Source organism: Eublepharis macularius, chromosome 17 (genome assembly GCF_028583425.1).
Source record: "Eublepharis macularius isolate TG4126 chromosome 17, MPM_Emac_v1.0, whole genome shotgun sequence".
In the NCBI taxonomy this organism is placed as follows: domain Eukaryota; kingdom Metazoa; phylum Chordata; class Lepidosauria; order Squamata; family Eublepharidae; genus Eublepharis; species Eublepharis macularius.
In genome coordinates this window covers 30111455-30130061 of record NC_072806.1, presented here as the reverse complement: position 1 = coordinate 30130061, position 18607 = coordinate 30111455, and the positions used below count along the sequence as shown (strand labels likewise).

At 45.4% G+C, this 18607-nt stretch overlaps 1 protein-coding gene across 1 annotated transcript in view; it reads left to right on the top strand.

Moving 5' to 3' along the window:
* ZSWIM7 (zinc finger SWIM-type containing 7) overlaps positions 1-18607 on the top strand; it is a 20926-nt gene extending 2319 nt beyond the window's left edge. Inside the window, exons 2-6 of the mRNA XM_055002009.1 lie at positions 3817-3920; positions 7614-7635; positions 12481-12583; positions 16888-16992; positions 18094-18607. Of these exons, the coding sequence (XP_054857984.1) occupies positions 3845-3920; positions 7614-7635; positions 12481-12583; positions 16888-16992; positions 18094-18213 (426 nt within the window). The 5' untranslated portion in view covers positions 3817-3844 and the 3' untranslated portion in view covers positions 18214-18607. The remainder of the gene's footprint in view (positions 1-3816; positions 3921-7613; positions 7636-12480; positions 12584-16887; positions 16993-18093) is intronic.

Below are 18607 nucleotides of genomic sequence, written 5' to 3'. Positions count from 1 at the left end.
AGTCAATATCAAGGACATTTTCATAAACAATGCCAAAGGGTAAATAAACACAAGTTTACAAGACATAGTATTTGTATTGCTTTTTCAATCATTCATTTATGTCTGTTGGGAGCCAGTTTTGCCTGAACAGGACAAAAATATAATAAACTCATATTAACTGAGGATTCCCATCATGCATTTGGTGGAGCAGGCTGTTGTTCACAATAAATCTGACATTTTCTAGCAGAAGTTTTTGTGGACTAGAATCCAGTGCAGCTCATATGTATGAGATGAATTAGCAGATGGCAGGCACATAGAGATATGTGGTTATGGAGTTATAAACAGCCTCTCTCTCTCCCTCTCCCTCCCTCTCTCTCTCTCTCTGAGAGTCTGTATGTGTGTGTAAGCGAGAGATACACATACATGGATTATTTGTCAGCTGATGACTGTCCTCATCCATCTGACTTAATTGGTTCCACTCCACAAAATCTTCAGCTGACACAGAAAATGTTAATGTGTGGGGTGCTGGAAGACTTCTTTGTTTTTGTTGCAAGAGGCAAATGCAGCTACCCTTGTAGAATTTTTCAAAATATCTATCTTTAAAATGATGCAAAAATCTCTTAGTGTTTTGCTTTGTGAAGGGGTAGGTAGGTTGTCCAGCTAAAGTATTAAAATATTAAATCATACACTGTGCCCTGGAACTCACTTCTTTGGCAGATACCTTGTTAAAACATTTTTAGTGTGATATTCTAATATTGTCACTTTTCAAGGTTCAGCACCCCCCTCCCTCCAAATCCCCAGAAGATGAATCTCTTGAGTGCATGGTTGGCAGGCTAGGTGCATCTTCTCCATAGTATGCATTGCCATGCATAGCCTGCTGTTTCATACCACCAGCTGTAGTGTATTCCAAGTTATATACTGCCATGTTATAGTGGGGAAGAGGCCTCAGACTGTAATTCTTGACTCCAGAATAGAGGTATTACAAGGATGCTCCTGTTTTAACCTGTGAAACATTGGAATAGATTCTTAAAGGCATTTCATACCTTTCAGTAATTTGCCTTTGCAGTGTCAATGGCTTGGCTTGCAGGTGCTGCTGCTGGTTCTGTTGCTGCATCTGTGGTCATGAGGATCAGAAACTTCATTTTTTATAAGAGAAGGAAATTAAAGCATCGCCTTTCTTTCTTTCTTTCTTTCTTTCTTTCTTTCTTTCTTTCTTTCTTTCTTTCTTTCTTTCTTTCTTTCTTTCTTTCTTTCTTTCTTTCTTTCTTTCTTTCTTTCTTTCTTTCTTTTGCAGACTGCAGAGAATAAATACTAGAGTTTACAAGCATAGCAGTAATTCCATAGAGCTATATACAGGGAGTGGGGGTGGGGAATTAGGTCACAATTATCTCCTATGAATAAGCAAGCTTTTAAAAAAAATCAGTTTATTTCAGTTTTATGATATAATGCAAAGGACACCTTTTTTGGAGCTGAATCCAAAGTAGCTTTCAATTTGTTGCCAAATACATTCAAGTATATCAAGTGTATCAAAATCAAATTAAAGCCATCAGGAAAATACAATAATTCCCCCCTAAATGAAATATGAATTACAAAGTGGCTCTGATGTATGGGAAGCTGCTTATGGAGTCTAGGAATGAATGGTTGTTGCTTTATGTTGCCTTATGCTTGGCTTGCCTTCTGTCTCCTGCCTCCCCTGTTGCCACATTCTAGGTCTTTTGATCCAAGGCTTTGGACATGTTGGATTGTTTTCAGGGATATACCTCTGTCTCCACATTGGGGTTTTCTGTCTGTGGCTGTCAAGGAGGACAAAACAAAGCCATGAACCAGACGTTAGTGTTCATCTTACATATTAATATCCCCAGAGGTCAGAATCTCAGGATCTTTTCCTGCTGCCAGAATTACTGCTCCCTATTTACCAAACATGCAGTGTAGTTAAATAACTAAGAACAATCTTGGAGGGAGTGGGGAGGCGGAAAATTCTTTGTTTGTTTTGAGGAGCAGCCAGGCAAAACGGCATTAACTTTATCTCTCCTTCAACCTTCCAGTATATTAATTTCTCTCTCTTCCCATCTGATTTCTTTTCCATTGCTCAGTTCTTTGCTTCTGGTGGCTCTCTTTCATAAAATAGTCTCATAGAGGACAGAATGCTGAGTTAGTCCCAAACAGTAAGAGGGATTAAACAAAGAAACAAACAAGATAAATTTGACTTTAATGGAGCAAAACCTGGGTGGTGGGTGGGGGTATGCAAGTTTTTGATTTTTGTTCACTAGATGAGGAATTTGGTGAACCTCAAAAAGCTTACATTCTTCTACAGATGAGCGAGCCTAAGATAAAAAATGTACCCACATTTAGAGTTGTCGTTTTCTTATTAATTCTGCTGTGGCTTTGCCATTTGGCCTTCCACGTAGAAGTGCAATAGGTGACATTTTATGGCATGGAGAAAAGCTTTATTTTCTTATGTTCTGCCTGCCAGGCTTCTTGTAAAGAGACAGAAGTCAGCCCAGTAAAACAATAAAATAAATGGTATCAAATTTACTTATATTTATTCTTGTTTCCACAGGTATGAATTGGGTTATAATTTTTCCCAGGAATGTACAAATCTATTTTTACAATATTTTTTACTTATTATTTTGCCCCTTTTCATTGCTTGTGTTCCCAGTCCATTTATTTATCGACTTCATTTATTCTTCACTATGAAGTAGGTTAGGCTGACAGCGTGACTGGTTCAGTGTCACCCAACAAGCTTCCTTGACACATCAAGTATTTGAACTAATCTGAGACACTAATAACTATACCATGCTACCTCTCAGTTTGTTGCCTGGATGCTGTTTTAAGCCATTTGTGTTAGACGCCTTTTATGTACCATTGATAAATTTTAAAGTTGTGTAAATATAATAGAAACATTCAGTGCAAGGAAACAAGAAAATGATGCAAAAGTAAAGACTTTCACAGAGATGGAGAAGCAAAATCCAAATGGGGATTATCTAGCTGATTTGGTGTGGATGGGAAATTTGGTAGCATCCCTGTTCCCCCCCCCCCTGATTTTGTAGACAGAATTAAACCCCCCTTAGGTTGCCAAGAGAAGTTGGCTGATCTTGCCATTGCGGCTGAAATTAGCAAGGGGCTTCTCTGCCCTTTTGAGACTAGTCACTTTCAGGAACAATAAGAATGCTGTACCTGCTTCCAAACTTAGGCTAAGCAGGACCTGGCCTTGACTGCCCAAGGGACTCCAGTAATTTGGTGTTTTGTAACATCAGCATCCCCCCCACCCCCAATACCATACAATGAATTAATTTTGACACTGGACAGCTTACAGAGCAGTGTGTGCTATAGCACCCCTTTGGTTGTACCTATTCTGTGGGCTCCTGCTCATCTTAATTTTCCTTTAATTGAATCTAATTGCTGAGGTATGCTGTATTTCATACGTGTGTTATCCTGCTTTGGGATGACACACTCTTTTCTGCAGGTGCCTTGGTCGGGGGAGGGGGCGCTCTGTGTGCTTTGTGCTTTCTAACTGGGCAGGCTGTGGACTAACTTGTGTGTAGGTAAGATTGGGGAGGCATCCCCCCCCCCAACTGTGTGTATTTTCATCCCTCTGGCCTTTGAGATGTGAAGGGAAGGCTTTGCAATGAACGGTGTGTAAGGTTTGAAATGTCCTGTGACCAGTCAGCAGTATGAAGAAATCTGAGAGCTAATTTCTTCTCATTTAAAAACAAATGAAACCTTAGATTTATCAAGGTTAAATAAATGGAGCCCTTGTCTTGCCCTCTTCTGAAGAAGGAGAACCTCTTGATTATCCTTTAATAACAACTCTGTGTGTGTTTGTTTTTTCTACAGAGAAAGAGATCCATGATAGAGTCTTAAGATGGACGCCACTCTGCCAGCCGTGGGGGAAGAATTGCTGAGAGAGATAGAAAAAGTTTTTCAAGAGACTTCACGTGGTATGTGAGGGCAGATGCAGGTTCTCCTCTGAGGCAGCGTTGTAATGCTGGTCTCAGTAGATTCAATTTTATCCCACCCTTCCTCCATGGAGCTAAGGGACCAGTATAGTGATAGTAACTGAGCATTTTGCTAGTTCAAATCTCACTATAACCATGAAGTCACCCGGTGACTTTGGGTGAGCCACCGTTCTCAGCCCCAGCTCCTCAGCTGTATTGTGGAGATAATAACACTGACTTTAATCACTGCTCTGAATGAGTACTAATCTGTCCAAAATAGCGATATACAAATGAAATGTTATTATGACGTTATTACTCAGAGTGCCATACTGTAGTTCTTCCCTTCTCCGTTTGCTTTTGTTCCTTGGAAGCTGTTGCAAATGGAGTCTTCCACTATGCTTTTGAAGCTGGCAGTGAAATGTAGCCAGCAGAGAGAAAATAAAACGGAAGTCCATTGGCACCTTAAAGACTAACAATGCTATTCTATATGAGTTTTTGTAAGTCACAACTCACTTCTTCAGATATGTGAAGATGTATGATACGTATCTGAGAAAGTGAGCCTTGCCTCACAAAAGCTCATGTTGAAATAATACTGTTAGTCTTTAAGATGCCACTGGGCATTTGTTTTACTGTCATGGCAACACCACTGCAACCATCCTAGAGAGAAATTGAAGTCTGCTGCTGACCAGCAGAGAGTGCCATAGAGCTTGCTGGAAATTCTAAGCTCAAGTAGATGCATAGCTCTTGAGGGCTTGTTGCAATTGACATGAAAGAACGCTTGTCCTCTGCACCCTAGATTAGGGAATTATTTAAGTAAGCCAGACAGAATGAATCCCATGGTACATATTTATGCTGCATCTAATCCACTCTAGTGTCAGCGGAACCAGAGAGTCATATTAATAAAAGTATGTTTTTGCTTAGGCTCGACTGGTCCGTTGGGATTATGTCTTGTTTCCAAGGCTGGCATGCTCTTGAGCCTCGATGTGTTCAGTGACTCTGTGCATTACGGAGAATTGTAGGAGAGGGAATGAGGCATAGCTAAGGCTGAGAGAAAGAGCTGGGTACCTTTGGTCTCCAGTTTAAACTGCAGCCACCACTGTATTAGACAATTTTAGGTGAGCCTCTCTGCCTCAACGCCCCCCGCCCTGCAAACACAGGGATAATAATACTGACTTACCTTTCAGGGCTATTGCCTCTTCTCTCCTGTCGATGAAAATCCAGGATATAAGAGCTTTTGATGGCCTCATCTTACTGACAGGCCAGGTCGAAGTGCTTTCTCTCTAATGGTTCCAACCATCTGGAATTGTTTGCCACAGGGAACTGCCTTCATTTTTGAGAAAGGCAGTATATAAATGCCTAAAGTAATAAGTAAAATGCCTGGGAAGTATATGTGAAGCATTTAGGTGATTTCCACAGAGTTTATCTACCTGGATTCAATGGCTGTCAGGAAGCTTTTTTTTTTCCTGCTTCCCCGCAGCATCTGTGCATCTTCTGGGTTTCCCCAACTTTTCTCCAAACTTTTTCAGGCCTGCTTTGCTCCAAAGTTTTGGGGAAGATTGCAGTGAAACATGGAGGGCTGCTATATGGGTGGGAAAAGTAAAGATTTTCCTGCTTACTTGGCAACTATTTTCCCTGACCTTGTCCTTGTGGCAGACGTTTCCTCCTCTTGCTGCTGGGGGGACTTTAAAAAAATTCAGCACTAGACTATTGTTATATTAACATACCATTGTAACAATAGGTATAACAGTGAATTCTGTGAATTCCCGGCTTTCTTTTTTTTAAAAAAAAGTAAGTCTCCAACCCCTTTCCTTGGGGAGATATAAGCGGAAAGGCATAGCTTCACAACAGAACAGGATAGTTTTACGTTTTTAAAAATGAAAGATGAGAATTCACAGAACCTTTTACACCTATTGTTACAATGAAATATCAGTATAATAACTGTGCTTATATACCGTTCTTCTAGACAATTAGTGTCCCACCCAGAGCAGTGAACAAGTCAGTGTTATTATTATTATTATCCCCACAATACAGCTGGGGAGCTGGGGCTGAGAACAGTGGCTTACTCAAGGCCACCTACTGAGCTCACGGCAGTAGTGAGATTCGAACCAGTAGAGTGCTGATTCACAGCTGAACCACTTAACCACTGTCCCAGTGACAATTTTCAAAATAATTGCAAAAGCCCCAAGGGTCAAGGTGGGTGGGGGCGGCCACCACTGGGGGACTGTGGCAGGGAAAATGCCAGGAAACCTGCCATATGGAAGTCCCATTGCTACTGCATTCTATCAGCAGCTGCACCCGAAGTAGGGAAATCACAGAAGCCCCTCCCTGCATGGAAACCACCTCAAAGAACTAAAGGGCAAAGTTCAGAGAGCAAATATTGTAGTAGAAATTGTTTTTATGTGAAACAGAGCGTGCTGATTCTGGGACAGTCAGCTAACTGAATCCTGGAATTCCATTTAGTTTTATTGCTGGCTTCCATGACTGAAGTCCCTGTGGGTAGGAATGTTCAAGATTCCAAAGTGTGAGTATTTAGGGCTGTCGGTCAGTTTGTGAAACTGTTCGAATGTTCACTGACTGAGCATCTGCTTCGGAATAGCTTAGTGGAGGCATCTTAAGCAGCTCTGCTCCGAATCCTACTTAAGTCTGTTCAGTGGAGCTTCCTCCCCGGAAAGTGCTCTTTGCATGGCCCTGTAAATGTACTAAAACCACCACTTTAGTGCTTTCCGGAGATATCACAGCAGAGTGTGGAGATGAAACAAATTGCTAGTACAATGTGAGGCTCTCTGTTCTGTTCCAAAACAGCCCCCCAAATGAACACTTTTCCTGTGATTAGCCTTGCTGATAAATTAGTGGTTTGAATCGGTTACGACTGGGGACCCATTTTAAAGTTTGCGGGCCTGCAAGAAGCCCAGCTTTGAAGCCAAGCATTTCATCCCAGAGGGGGAAAGACACGTTTCTATGCCTTTACAAATTCTATAAATATAATAGCAAGCATTTTTTGGGGCACAGTGTCAAGCGCCCTTTCATCTCTTAAGCCCTTTCCTGGGAGTAAGTCCCAGTGAATCAAGCTGGACTTACTTCTGAGGAAATCAGCTTAGGAGTGCTCCCTCAGAAACAGCAGCCAGCACAAGAAACCAGAACTGTTCTTGAAGCACAGGGTGGGAGATGCTCACCCTGCTCTCCGAAGAAGTGCACGGGGCGCAGACCTTGAAGGGTTTTGTGGGTAAGAAGAAAGAGGGCCCTCATGACAGCTCTCTCCCTCTGGATGAGTGGGCTTCTCAATTGCCAGCACCTCTTTGCAGTGAGGGCAGGTGCTGGCTGGCTCTGAGGACAGAGACATGCTCCTTCGCACTGTGGGATTCTTTCTTGGTGTGGTGACTGGCATGCAGGTTCTGCCCTCCCTACAAAGTCTCACCCAGGGCAGCACATTTTTTTCTCCAAAGGACTGAATGGCAGCCTATTTACTCACATGGGAAGAAGTTGATGGGAGGCCCTCAAGGGCACCACTGGGGTGGGGAGTATTGCTGCCCCCACTGGGTGCTCCAGCCTTGCACAGCCATCTCCCTTCTGTTCCTTTGATGGGTCCTCTTTCTTGGCCATGCTGGAGTGTGATGGGGTCTGGGGAACTTGCCTTGATGCAGATAGACCTTAAACCCGAGCCCCAAATGTAAGCTGTTTTCCTTTCTCTTTTTGCAGTCCCTGACGACCTCCTCTCGGCGTGAGTACCTGCTTTATCACGTTTTGACACTGAACATTTATAAAGATCTTGTTCCAAGTGTTTCACTTGTGTTTCTCTCTGTCAACCTTGTGACAAATCAAATAGCAGAAGGGGATTTTTTTTGGTCCCAATTAAAATTGAGGCACTCCTCACTCTTCTGTGTCTAGAAGTTTACCAATGGATTTTGTTAGTGCAAAAATGCCTCCTCAGAGAAGCCCCACTGTAGGGGTGTTCACCCGAAAAAAATTTGGGTTTACTGGGAAATGATTTGTAATAACCTGAAAGATGAAGTGGCAAGCCGCTTCAGATTTGGGTGTTTAAATCGCTTCAGTATGCTCCGTAAAGATTCGGAGCATACCAAAGTAAGGGGGGAAGCTGTCTCCCACCCCACCCCACTTAGCCCCCACCCCCCGTCCTCCACCCTCTCATCCCACTTACCTGTCCGTGGAAGGCTGCAGCCACCGCAGTGGCCAGATGGGCAGCGGAGAAGGCCAGAGCCGGTGCCTCTGCCACTGCAGTGGCTAGATGAGTGGCAGAGAAGGCTGGAGCCGGCACCTGCACCACCATCGCAGCGGCCAGCTGGGCGGCAGGAAAGGCCACCACCACTTCCGCTGCCCCCAAGAAGACCCAGGAAAGTGGGGTGGTGGGAGGGAGCCCTTTAAAAAGGCCCTGAAGCTTTCAGAAGCGACCCAAATCTCTTTGGGAAGCTTTGGTTCTGGGTTTCCAAATCGGGGCCAGCATGCGGACCTTGATTCGGGAAACCTAAATCTTTATGGATCGGGTCCAATTTGGGCATTTACCCTGATTTGGAAACCCTAAGTGCACACCCCTACCCCACTGTATTTATACATGGTTCCTGATTGGCATGACTTATGCAGAGATGCAGTGGACAACCTCCTCTGCGGATGACCACTTTGGGTCTCGAGAGCCTTTAGTGATGTATCTTTTTGTGGCAGACTGTGTCAGTATATTGTTTTTTGCCTCACACTTTACACTCAATTGACTGAAGAAATTTGATTCATTTGAAATGTGGTGCTGGAGAAATGTTTTGTGGATACCATGGACAACCAAAAAGACAAATAAGTGAGTACTAGATCAAACGAAGCCTGAATTCTCCCTTGAAGCTCAACGACAAAACTAAGGCTATTGTACCTTGGTCACATCGTGAGAAGACCAGATTATCTGAAAAAGTCAATAATGCTAGGAAAAGTGGAATGCAGCAGGAAAAGAAGAAGACCCAAAACGAGATGTCTGAACTCAATAAAAAGAAGCCACGTTCTCCAGTTTGCAGGATCTGAGCAAGTGCGTTAATGATAGGACGTTTTGGAGGTATCTCATTCATAGGGTCACCATAGGTCAGGGGCGACTTGACAGCACGTAACACACACACACTTTACACTAAAAGTTCACAGCCATGCATGAACAAAATAATATTTTCTCTGGCTTGCAGGTGCCAAATCAGAAGAAGCCAGGGCTCAAGTGATCCCCATGAAGAGCAGCAACCCAGCTTTATTTTATTTATTTATTTTACTTCATATGTACCCCACTTTTTTGTACCCCTATGGCTATGATATGGATGCTTAAAACCTCCTTCTGAAAAGTTGTTTTAATTAATATTGATGGCCTTCCAGAGAGAATTTTAGATAATTCTCTGCTGGAAGGACTTGAAGGAAGGCTAAATCCCCTCGCCCCCCCCCAACACAGTTGACTTGTTTTGAGCTGGGCTTCCGGTGGTACTAAAGCACTTCTGTAGGGCAGGAGAGGTTTCTCCTTGTGAAGGTTTTTAGATGATGTGGGCTTGAGCTACTGGGAGCCTTTTTAATTGCTGTTTGTTTCTCTTGTTTTACTTTTATGCCTGTGTAAATGTAAATACTTACATTTTATGTAAATGTGGGGGTTAGTTATCATAAGCCACCCTGCGTTTTTTAAAGTAGAACGGGTATAAATTACATCAATTACATTTGTTTATTGCAAATGATACATTCCCCAGATCATGTTGTTACGATTACTTTTATATTCTGTTTCTTTAAACAAACTCGTAATGTATTTGTTAAAAGAAAGGATAATTGCATTCTGAAGCAGAAGGTCTCCAAACTATTTGTTCCTCAAAGTCCACCCCCCTGCCCATGTGCACACTATTTAGGTGCTGAGCGAGATTTATAAGACTGCAGTGGTATTTGAACTGGCCCACATTTCATAGTGACCACATTCAGATGCATGACAAACGTTTGTTTGTTTGTAACAGACATGAATGCAACTTGTTGTCATGTTGTGCCCTCCCCTCTCCCTCCTCCCCTCACATGTGGAGTATGATTAAAGTCTTCAAAGTTTGGGAAAACTTGAATCCAGCTCCAGTTTCCAATTGCAGGCTTCTGGCCACTCTGGAGATTGTTCCCCTGCCCTCCTCCGCCCCAGGATTCCAAACAATGATGTAATCCCGATTTATGATGAAGAAACAAATTCCAGTTTGCTCAGATGCTGTCCATTGTACTTCACGTACAAGGGGAGGAGGAGAGAACAAGCTGTATTTGTTCTCTCTCCAACAGAGGTTTGCCATGATGTCTGGACGTAGCAGCCTGATTAGTCCATTTTGGCCTGAGTTTGTCAAGACTTGGTTGCTAAGCAGAGTTGGCCACGGTCAGTACTTGGATGGGAGACCACCAAGGAAGACAGAGTTTGCTCTGCAAAGGAAGGCAATGGCAAAACATCTCTCTTCATCTTATGCCTGAAACTCCACATGGCAGGGGTCACCATGAGTTGATAGTGACTCAACTGGATCTTCTTCTTTTTCTTCTTCTGAACATGTCTGTCCTTGGCTACTAGGCTCTCAGCTAGAATGTGAGTTCCATCTTCCAAGCTGCACAGTCACCACCTATTCAGTCATCTGTCAGTTCTGTTGGGCCTCCACCCTTGGAAATTCTGTTCTTTTTGACAGTGGTGGCTGAAAGAGAAGTCTACAAATCAGGAGAACCGGAGGGTTGGTACTTGTGGGGAAGACATCTGCATCTAATGGCGCTGCACCCCTCTCCACACGTAGCTAACTCACGCAAAGCCAGTAATCGGTGCTGTGTTGTGTAGGTTTTTTTAGTAAACAGTATCCTTGATATTTCATTGCACGGATACAGCACTACAGATCTCTGAAGTGACCTCAGTGCAATACCTTTACGCAGTTTCACACCTGTGTAACTTATCCAACAGGGCTGTGTTAGCAGCATCCTCTTTAGAAAAAGATAACAAGCCTATTAACTAGTTCTCATGGATTTTATTAAAACATCTCCTGGAAATAGATGGGTGGATTTTTCTTAGAGTCTCAGAAACGAGAGCGTTGTCAGGATAGGTCAAGTTAACGCTGGTTGGGGGGGGGGTCTCACCTAAGTAACAATTTGGTGAGGGAGGGATTTATGCAAGGCTTAGTTTCTCCATGAGAAAGTAGCAATACATATGTGTACACTCTGCATGTTTTTCACTCCAGATCATCATTGCCTTTAGATAACAAAGGGGCAGCTGACACAGAGAATGAATTCTAGCACGTCCTTGGCTCACATCTTCTGATTCCTTTCCCACGTCTCCCTTCTGGATTTTCCTCCCGGCAGCTGTTCAATTTTGACTTGGCATCTGACTTCCTGTCATGGTGCAGAGACAAAAGCCCATTAAAAGTAAATGAAAGAGCGGGAAGAATCGTGTCCTAAATTTGGAAACCAGCATGAATGCGGGCCTTCCAACCTCCTTGAGCACTAGTTCTTTCCAAGCCGGGATCTGATAGCAAAGACGTGCTTTCCAGGTGGCTGTCCTTTAGGAGCCGCACAAACGTTTACTTTGCTTCTCTGCCTCTACAGTTCCCAGTCGTTAGGGATAAGCAGCATCTGTCAGGCCAGCAGTTGTGATGACGCAAAGATTAGGGTCAGCTGCTCTGTAAAAGACTGAAAATCCCTGGAGTTCTGTGTCTTGGGTTCTTGAGTGGAATTAGAGCTGCTCTTCCCAGAATAGAAATGCATCTTTCTGGTGCTGTTCTTAAAGCAGGACTTTCCCCTTTTTGGATTTGCTCTGTACCATTGCAGACCTACTGTGCATGGCTCACCAAGCTGATCTGTTGCTTGCAAAATCCTTGTTGAACCAGATGAATATACTAGCCTAAAATAGCTGCCAAGCTTCTGATCTTTTGGGATATCCTCTTCTAATTGTATGGCTCCTCCTGACATTGGACACAGAGATAGTTGCAGTATCCTTGGCAGACAAAAACCTCATGTTATACACCATGTTGGCAGACTGTTCCACACAAGTTCCTAGCTCCACAAACCTGTTTCTAGTCTGCCAACTTGAGCATACCTACAAGGGTAGAAAGAAGAAAAACAGACAACTTTCCTGATGCATCCCTGCTTGGCTACCCAGAAGAGATGTTAACTTACTTCAGGCAAAGCCCCAGCTCTGATTTTTCACATCCTAACAGCTGCTATTTGGTTGTGGCTAAATGATGACAGTCCCCTCCCTTTCTATTTGGATCAACTGTATCTCGAGTTGCCAACCTCCCTCTGAGGCTTGGAGTTTTCCCAGGATTACAAATGATCTTCGGACTACAGAGGTCAGTTCCCCTGGAGAAAACGGCAGCTTTGGGGGGGTGGATCCTGTGGCACCCCCTCCCTGCTGAGCTCCCTTCCTAGGCCCAGCCTCCAAATCTCCAGGAATTTCCCTATCTGGTGTTGGCAACCGTACTTGTATCCCACACTCAGCATGGATAATAATCTACCTATAAACCTAATACTCATAAAATTGCATACTTAGACGTGTTAAAATCTGGTCTCAAACAGAATTTTGCAAAACCTAACCCAGCAGCGTCCTTCTTTCTAGGCTTAAATTCATTTTTGGGGCTTCTGCTGTGCCTGCCCTGGACTTGGCTGATCACCAGTCAGTCACGCGGATCGTGTCTCCCAGTGGAAGGACTGTGTATCAGGTATGATCCTCTGCTGTTTGCCTGGCTGCCAAGAGCCGCCACAGGCCTTCATGCAGAGTCTTTCCGCCTCATCTGTTGCTGTGTGTTCATGCCTTGTCACTTTGTTGTACTGTTGTTTTAAAACTGCTGTGTTGTGAGCTGCCTTGAAGAGGAGGGATGCATTCATTTTAAAGATAAAATAAAACCTTATTAGTTACATTTTTAAATAGGCATTTTCTGCTAGCGTTGGGCTCTTGAGGATATTCTGAACGGGACTTGGCCAGTTGGGGTTCTCTTTGGTTGCCTTGCGTTTCTGTGCTTTCCTTTGAATGCCAGGAATATCTAAATAAGCAGAAATGGCCTTTGCTCAGTACATGCCATCTCAAACGGAGGATCTTTTGCACACTTCTAAATGGGGTCTTGTAGCAGCAAGACCGGATGCATCCTATGAAAAACTTCTAATTACCCTCCCCTGGTCTCAGGCTGGAAGAGAGAGCTGCGTGCACTCACCACGGAGCTTCAGTCATCCCAGCCAGAATAAAATGTCTCCGTTGACCAAGATATGATCTCAGAGTGATAAAATGAGAACAGCGATAAGCTGGGAAGGAAGGGTGTGATCTTTGAAGTCTCCCAGTGAATAGCGAAAGAGTCAGTCCAGAAAGCCAGCTGTGTTCAGAAACACCGGATGTCTCCAGCAGGTTTAGGTGACGTGACAGATAAGTCTGCATTGAGATGACTGTGAAAGAAGCAGGAGGGAGGGGTTTCTGCAGTTATGTGCCTCCTGAGTAGAGGTGGGCATGAACTGGGGGGGAAATGAACCGTGCAGTTCGTGGTTTGTCCCATTTCACGAACCACAAACTTGCCCCAGTTCGTGAACCAGTTCGTGGTTCCTGGGGTTTAAATACCCCTTTCCGTGCTGGAAAGGGGCATTTCATCCTGGCAGGCTTGGATCAGCTGCTTGTCAGGGAGATCCCCGACAAGCAGCTGATCGGGGGTTTAAATGCCCCTTTCCTGCCGCTTTGCAGCGGCATGGAAAGGGGTATTGGGGTTTAACATGAACCAAATGAACTGGCAGACCAGTTCGTGGAAGTTCGTGGAAAATGGGCTTCCACGAACTGCTGGTTCGCAAAGCACGAACCCGCCCAGTTCGTGACAAACTTTAGTTTGTATTGCGGTTTGTGCCCATCTCTACTCCTGAAGTCCATGGGCAGGCTCCTTCCACTAACTACGTTGGTGCCCTTAAGGGAGGGTGGGCCAGTCCACCCCTAGATCTCTTCTTGGTGCCATTGCCAGCTCTGGGCAGCTGCTGGTCCTGATGGTTTCTTAGGACACTCCACGCATCCACACTCACATGTCAGTATTGGAAGAGAATATGGCAGTCAGGATCGGCCACTAAGAGTTGCAAGGAATACTGGCAACTGTTTCATGCAGCAGAGAAAGCTGTGGAAGCCGTGCGGGTGGAGGAAAGGCTGAAAGGCTGCTTGAAAAGGCTGGTTGGAGAGATTTAGCAGTCCTGGTCCATCTGTCAAGGAACAAGAAACTGCATCACTTTCCACACCAAGTATTTCGTGCCTGGCATGATATGTAAAATCTCAGGACTGCCTTGCTGAATCACATCAAAAGCCCATCAAATTCAGTATCCAGTTTTCAAGAACGGTCAGCCAATGCCCCTGCAGATTCCCCAGGCAGGTTCCGAAGGCTACAGCTCTCCCTTCTTACTTGTCCCCAAGGAGCTGGTCTTCAGAGGCACACTGTCCTTTGCACACAGTGCTTCTGTTTATTCATCCGGACAAATTCCCCTCAATAGACCAACCACAAATTCAGCTGCTAATTTTTCTAAGCTGATGGCAGCACATCCTGTGGCAGTGGGTTCCATAAATTGGAAGTCCTGATCCTCCGTACAATGAGGGACAGAAAGAAACAGCCCTATCTTTTGCTGTCTCTTTCCTACAACTTGGTGCCACAGTTGTAGGTCATCTGATCCTACCATCTTTGGTGGGGTGGGCACTTCTGTGGTGGGCAGTCAGGCAGCTGGGGAAGCAGAGTTGGACCATAGAACAATACCCAAACCAAATGTCCTAGATGAATTGCTGGCGAAAGAGATTTGCGTTCCATTTAGAACCGATTGCCGGGTGTATTGGTGACTGAATGTCCTCTGCTGCCTGGTGATCAGATGGTCCGGCTCAAGCCTTTGTGTTACCCTCACTCTGGCTTCTGAGCCAGGGAGAAGTGGACAGCTATGGGGCAAAACGAGCCAAGGGCTCCAATGGAGAACACTCCTGGAGGTTCTTAGCAAGAGGCTTTGGTTGACTCGCCAACCCGTCTCCTGCTGTGTTCCCTCCAGCGTTCCCTCCTCTGTCTCTTCTTTGTTTGTTTATTTCTGTTCTGTTCACATCCTGTGTGCTTTTGTCAACGTGAATTTTTTTAATGGCTTTCATTTTAATTACTTATTGTCTTATGGCAGACTGCCCCGGAGAGCAGGAGTATTAAACCTGCCAGGCTGAAATATTGTCTGTGGCTTCTAGTTTCAGGCAGAAAGTTGTGTGTGTTGGTCCCCTGCCAGTGTTTTTCCCTCTTGGACGCATAGGTGGCTGGCGCCCTGCTCTTGTGCCGCCTTGCAGCATCTAACCAAAAATCTTTCAGGATGTACTTTGGTGATACAAGAATTAAGTTAATGTGGCTGTTGATTATATCTGAGTCTGAGACCATTCCCCCCCCCCAATGTGAAGGTTTCTGGTATCTCTGGGACCCAGAGAGAACCCCAGATCTTTTACTTGCCTAATAATAATAATAATAATAATAATAATAATAGATTTATATACTGCCCTTCAGGATGTCTTAACACCCACTCAGAGCGGTTTACAAAGTATGCTGTTATTATCCCTACAACAAAACACCCTGTGAGGCAGGTGGGGCTGAGAGAGCTCCAGAGAGCTGAGACTAGCGCAAGGTCACCCAGCTGGCTTCAGGTGGAGAAGTGGGGAATCAAACCCAGCTCTCCAGATTAGAGTCCCGCGCACTTAACCACTACACCAAACTGGCTCTCCATTCAGGACTGTCTGTCACCCTGTGACACGTAATACTGAGGCAGTCAAGTGGCTGATGGCTGTAGATGAGGCTCAGACATCCACTGTCAGGAATCAACCGTGGAAGATTCCTGTTTAATCCTATTCTAAAAATTCATTCTTCCACCTCCACAGAAAGTGGGGGGACCATTATTATGGTGCCTCCTCCTGCTCTTCCCCATTCCTTTCCAGACGCACCCCCAGCATTGCCTCCAAGCCAAGAAACTTCTTCTTTGGGGACTTAAACTGCAAACTGCTAGATCTGTTTGAAGAAGGAAAGGCAGAGGCTTTATTCTGTTTTGTTTCTCTTGCCTGAAATGCTGTTTTTAACTTCTTTCCTGAGGTTTAAAAAGTCAGTCCACCCAACACAGAATATTGGATTCCATTCCCTCAGGAAAAAAAATTCTGTAGATGGATTCTGCTCTTGTTCATGTTCTAATACCTTATTACCTTATTACCTGTTGACCTTGGAAGCTTCCTGTCTTTCCCGACCACATGTAGCTCAGTTTCATTATACGAGAGGGCTGGACCTTCTTACTCTAGAAGTGTGGGTCTTTGGATGGCCCTCACAGGCCCAAGAGCTTTCTCAGATGGCACTCACCCACACTTTGTGGAGAGTTTCAGAAACAGTTTGGCAACAGAGAGATCTGTTGTCGAAAGAAAAGTGCACGGGTGTGTTTACAATAGCTTTCAGTGCCAGCCCTTAGGTGGCATACCTTACCCTGCTTATGGCACACCCTCTGCATGACCTGATGTAGAATAGACTGGGCAGCTGGACAGGACCTGCCAAGTAACCCCCCAAAGTAAGAGGCCATCCACCTTCCGGTCTTGTGCAAATCAAACTGTGTCCAGAGGGTGCTGCAAGCAGCAGAAGGTCTTGCACCCAAAAGGCAACGGATGAGGCAAATGTTCCTTATGGACAGGGTAAGGGGTGCCTATAGAACAAAGATGAAATTCTACGATCTGCAATTGTGTTCGTGGTTTATCTCATAGTCTCATTTGTGTTAGTGGTTTATCATTTATTCTGGTTTTGCTAATCATGGCAGGGGGGCACAGAAGTCCCCACCGGAAATCCTCTTCAGCCCTTTCAGTGCTTTCTAAAATTTCCTCAGGCAGGACTAGCAGCAGCAGGAAGAAGTGCATCAGGTGCTGCAGAAGCCAAGGTTGTGTTCCTTACCAGATGGAGGGGAAGAGGAGCCGCACTCCCCACCCCTGCTCTGCCGAGCTTTCATCTCTTGCTCTCCTTCCTGTTTTCCACAGGTGCTCGGCAGCTCCGGCAAGCTCTACACTTGTTACGCCTCCTGCCATTTCTGTTCTTGCCCGGCTTTTGCATTCTCTGTCCTGCGCAAGGGGGACAGCCTTCTGGTGAGTCATTCAGGTGGGAAGTGCAGGGCGGGGGGGGGGGGGAGATTCTCGCCGAAGGGGATGTTCTCTCACTCTTTCATGTGGTGCTTTTGTCTCGCCTGACTCTTGCAAGAGAGGAAACTCTGGTGGGGAAACAACTCAGCGAGTAGGCAGAGAGGAGGTTGCGGGTGAGCGTGCGTGTGCATTGCAGGGTTGTAAGCATTTCCGCGCTGGATCAGGCCGCAGGCCCTTCAAGCTCATTGTCCTGCTTTCATCAGTAGGCAGCCAACCACCTTTGGAAGTTCAGATCCAAGGCAGGGAAGTGAAGCATGAGAACATTTTATTGACTATGGAGCCTCTGTCCCTGGAGGCTCCATGGAGGGTCTCTGTAAGGGTTGCCTTGGTGCCAACAACAGCCAGCCTGATGCCTACAGAGGCCCAGAGCCGTGTCATAAAGTCAGTGACAGTCTCCTGACGTTTATCTCCGGCATCTGACAGGCTGAGGTATACTGCTTGCGCCCTTTGAAGTTCTGTTGGACAAGCATATCTTTGACAGCTCCTATCTAGGAATGTGTCCTTACCCAGGGCTGCTTTCAGACTTTGCACCAGCAATTCTTCCTTCTTCAGAAACATTTGGAAGTACATGCACATGCTCGGCCACACTCTCCTACAGTGCTTCAGTCAGCTCACAAGTCTCCACCTGCTCCAGACACAAGCATGTTTCTCTGCTTGCTCCTTTCAGCTGAGTGAGGTCTCCTTCCCAGGCTTTGATGAGGGCCCATTTCCTATCCTTTAGCCCCCCCCCAACCCCCAAGGAAACATCCAGAGTTGTTAAAGACTCATATTTCTTTGGTCCTCTTTCCAGCCCCCTTGGACCAAGCCCATTTATCTTGAGAAGAGGGTAGGTGAGCAACACAAAGCTCAGGACAAAAAACATAGATCGCCAGTGGCAGCACGTGGTCGTTCTGTATCGGACAACAGTCCTCATTGCTAAGCAAACAGGTGGGGGGTGGATATGCAGGGGACGGATGGCGAAATTTTTGGAGAAGTGGGAGCTGCCTCCATTGTGAGGCACACAAACAGGCCCCACAGCTAACCTAACTCCTTGCCTCTCTCTTGCAGTGCAAGCACCTTCTTGCCATCTACCTGAGCCGGGCGCTGGGCACATGCCACGAGCTCACCGTTTCCAACAAGCAGCTGACCCGCCTCTTACTGATGGACGAAAGCTTCAGCTTGAGTTAGAGAGAGATGAGAGCGAGGCTTCAGAGCTGAGGGTCTGGGTACAGGAGGGTGGAACCCAAAGGGGGTGGGGGAACTGCATTCTGTGGATGTCTTTTTCTTCCTTCTTGTTCTCCACCCAAATGGCCTCTGCAGAGAAATTGGAGCACCTATCTTAGTGCACTGTTTTCAGTATTCTATAAGGAACAAAATGCACCGGATTAAACTCTGCACGTATTTGTTGTATTCTGGATAGAGAGAGAGGTCTGGGAACTCTCCAGGAACGCCAACTCCGCATGCTTCCCCATACAGAGAAGGTGGGTGCAGACTTTGTCTTTCTGAGAATTTCTGCTTGTATTTAGCTTGTATTTAAATAAACAGACAAGCAGGAGGCTTCTGGCCCGAATGAGACTATGAA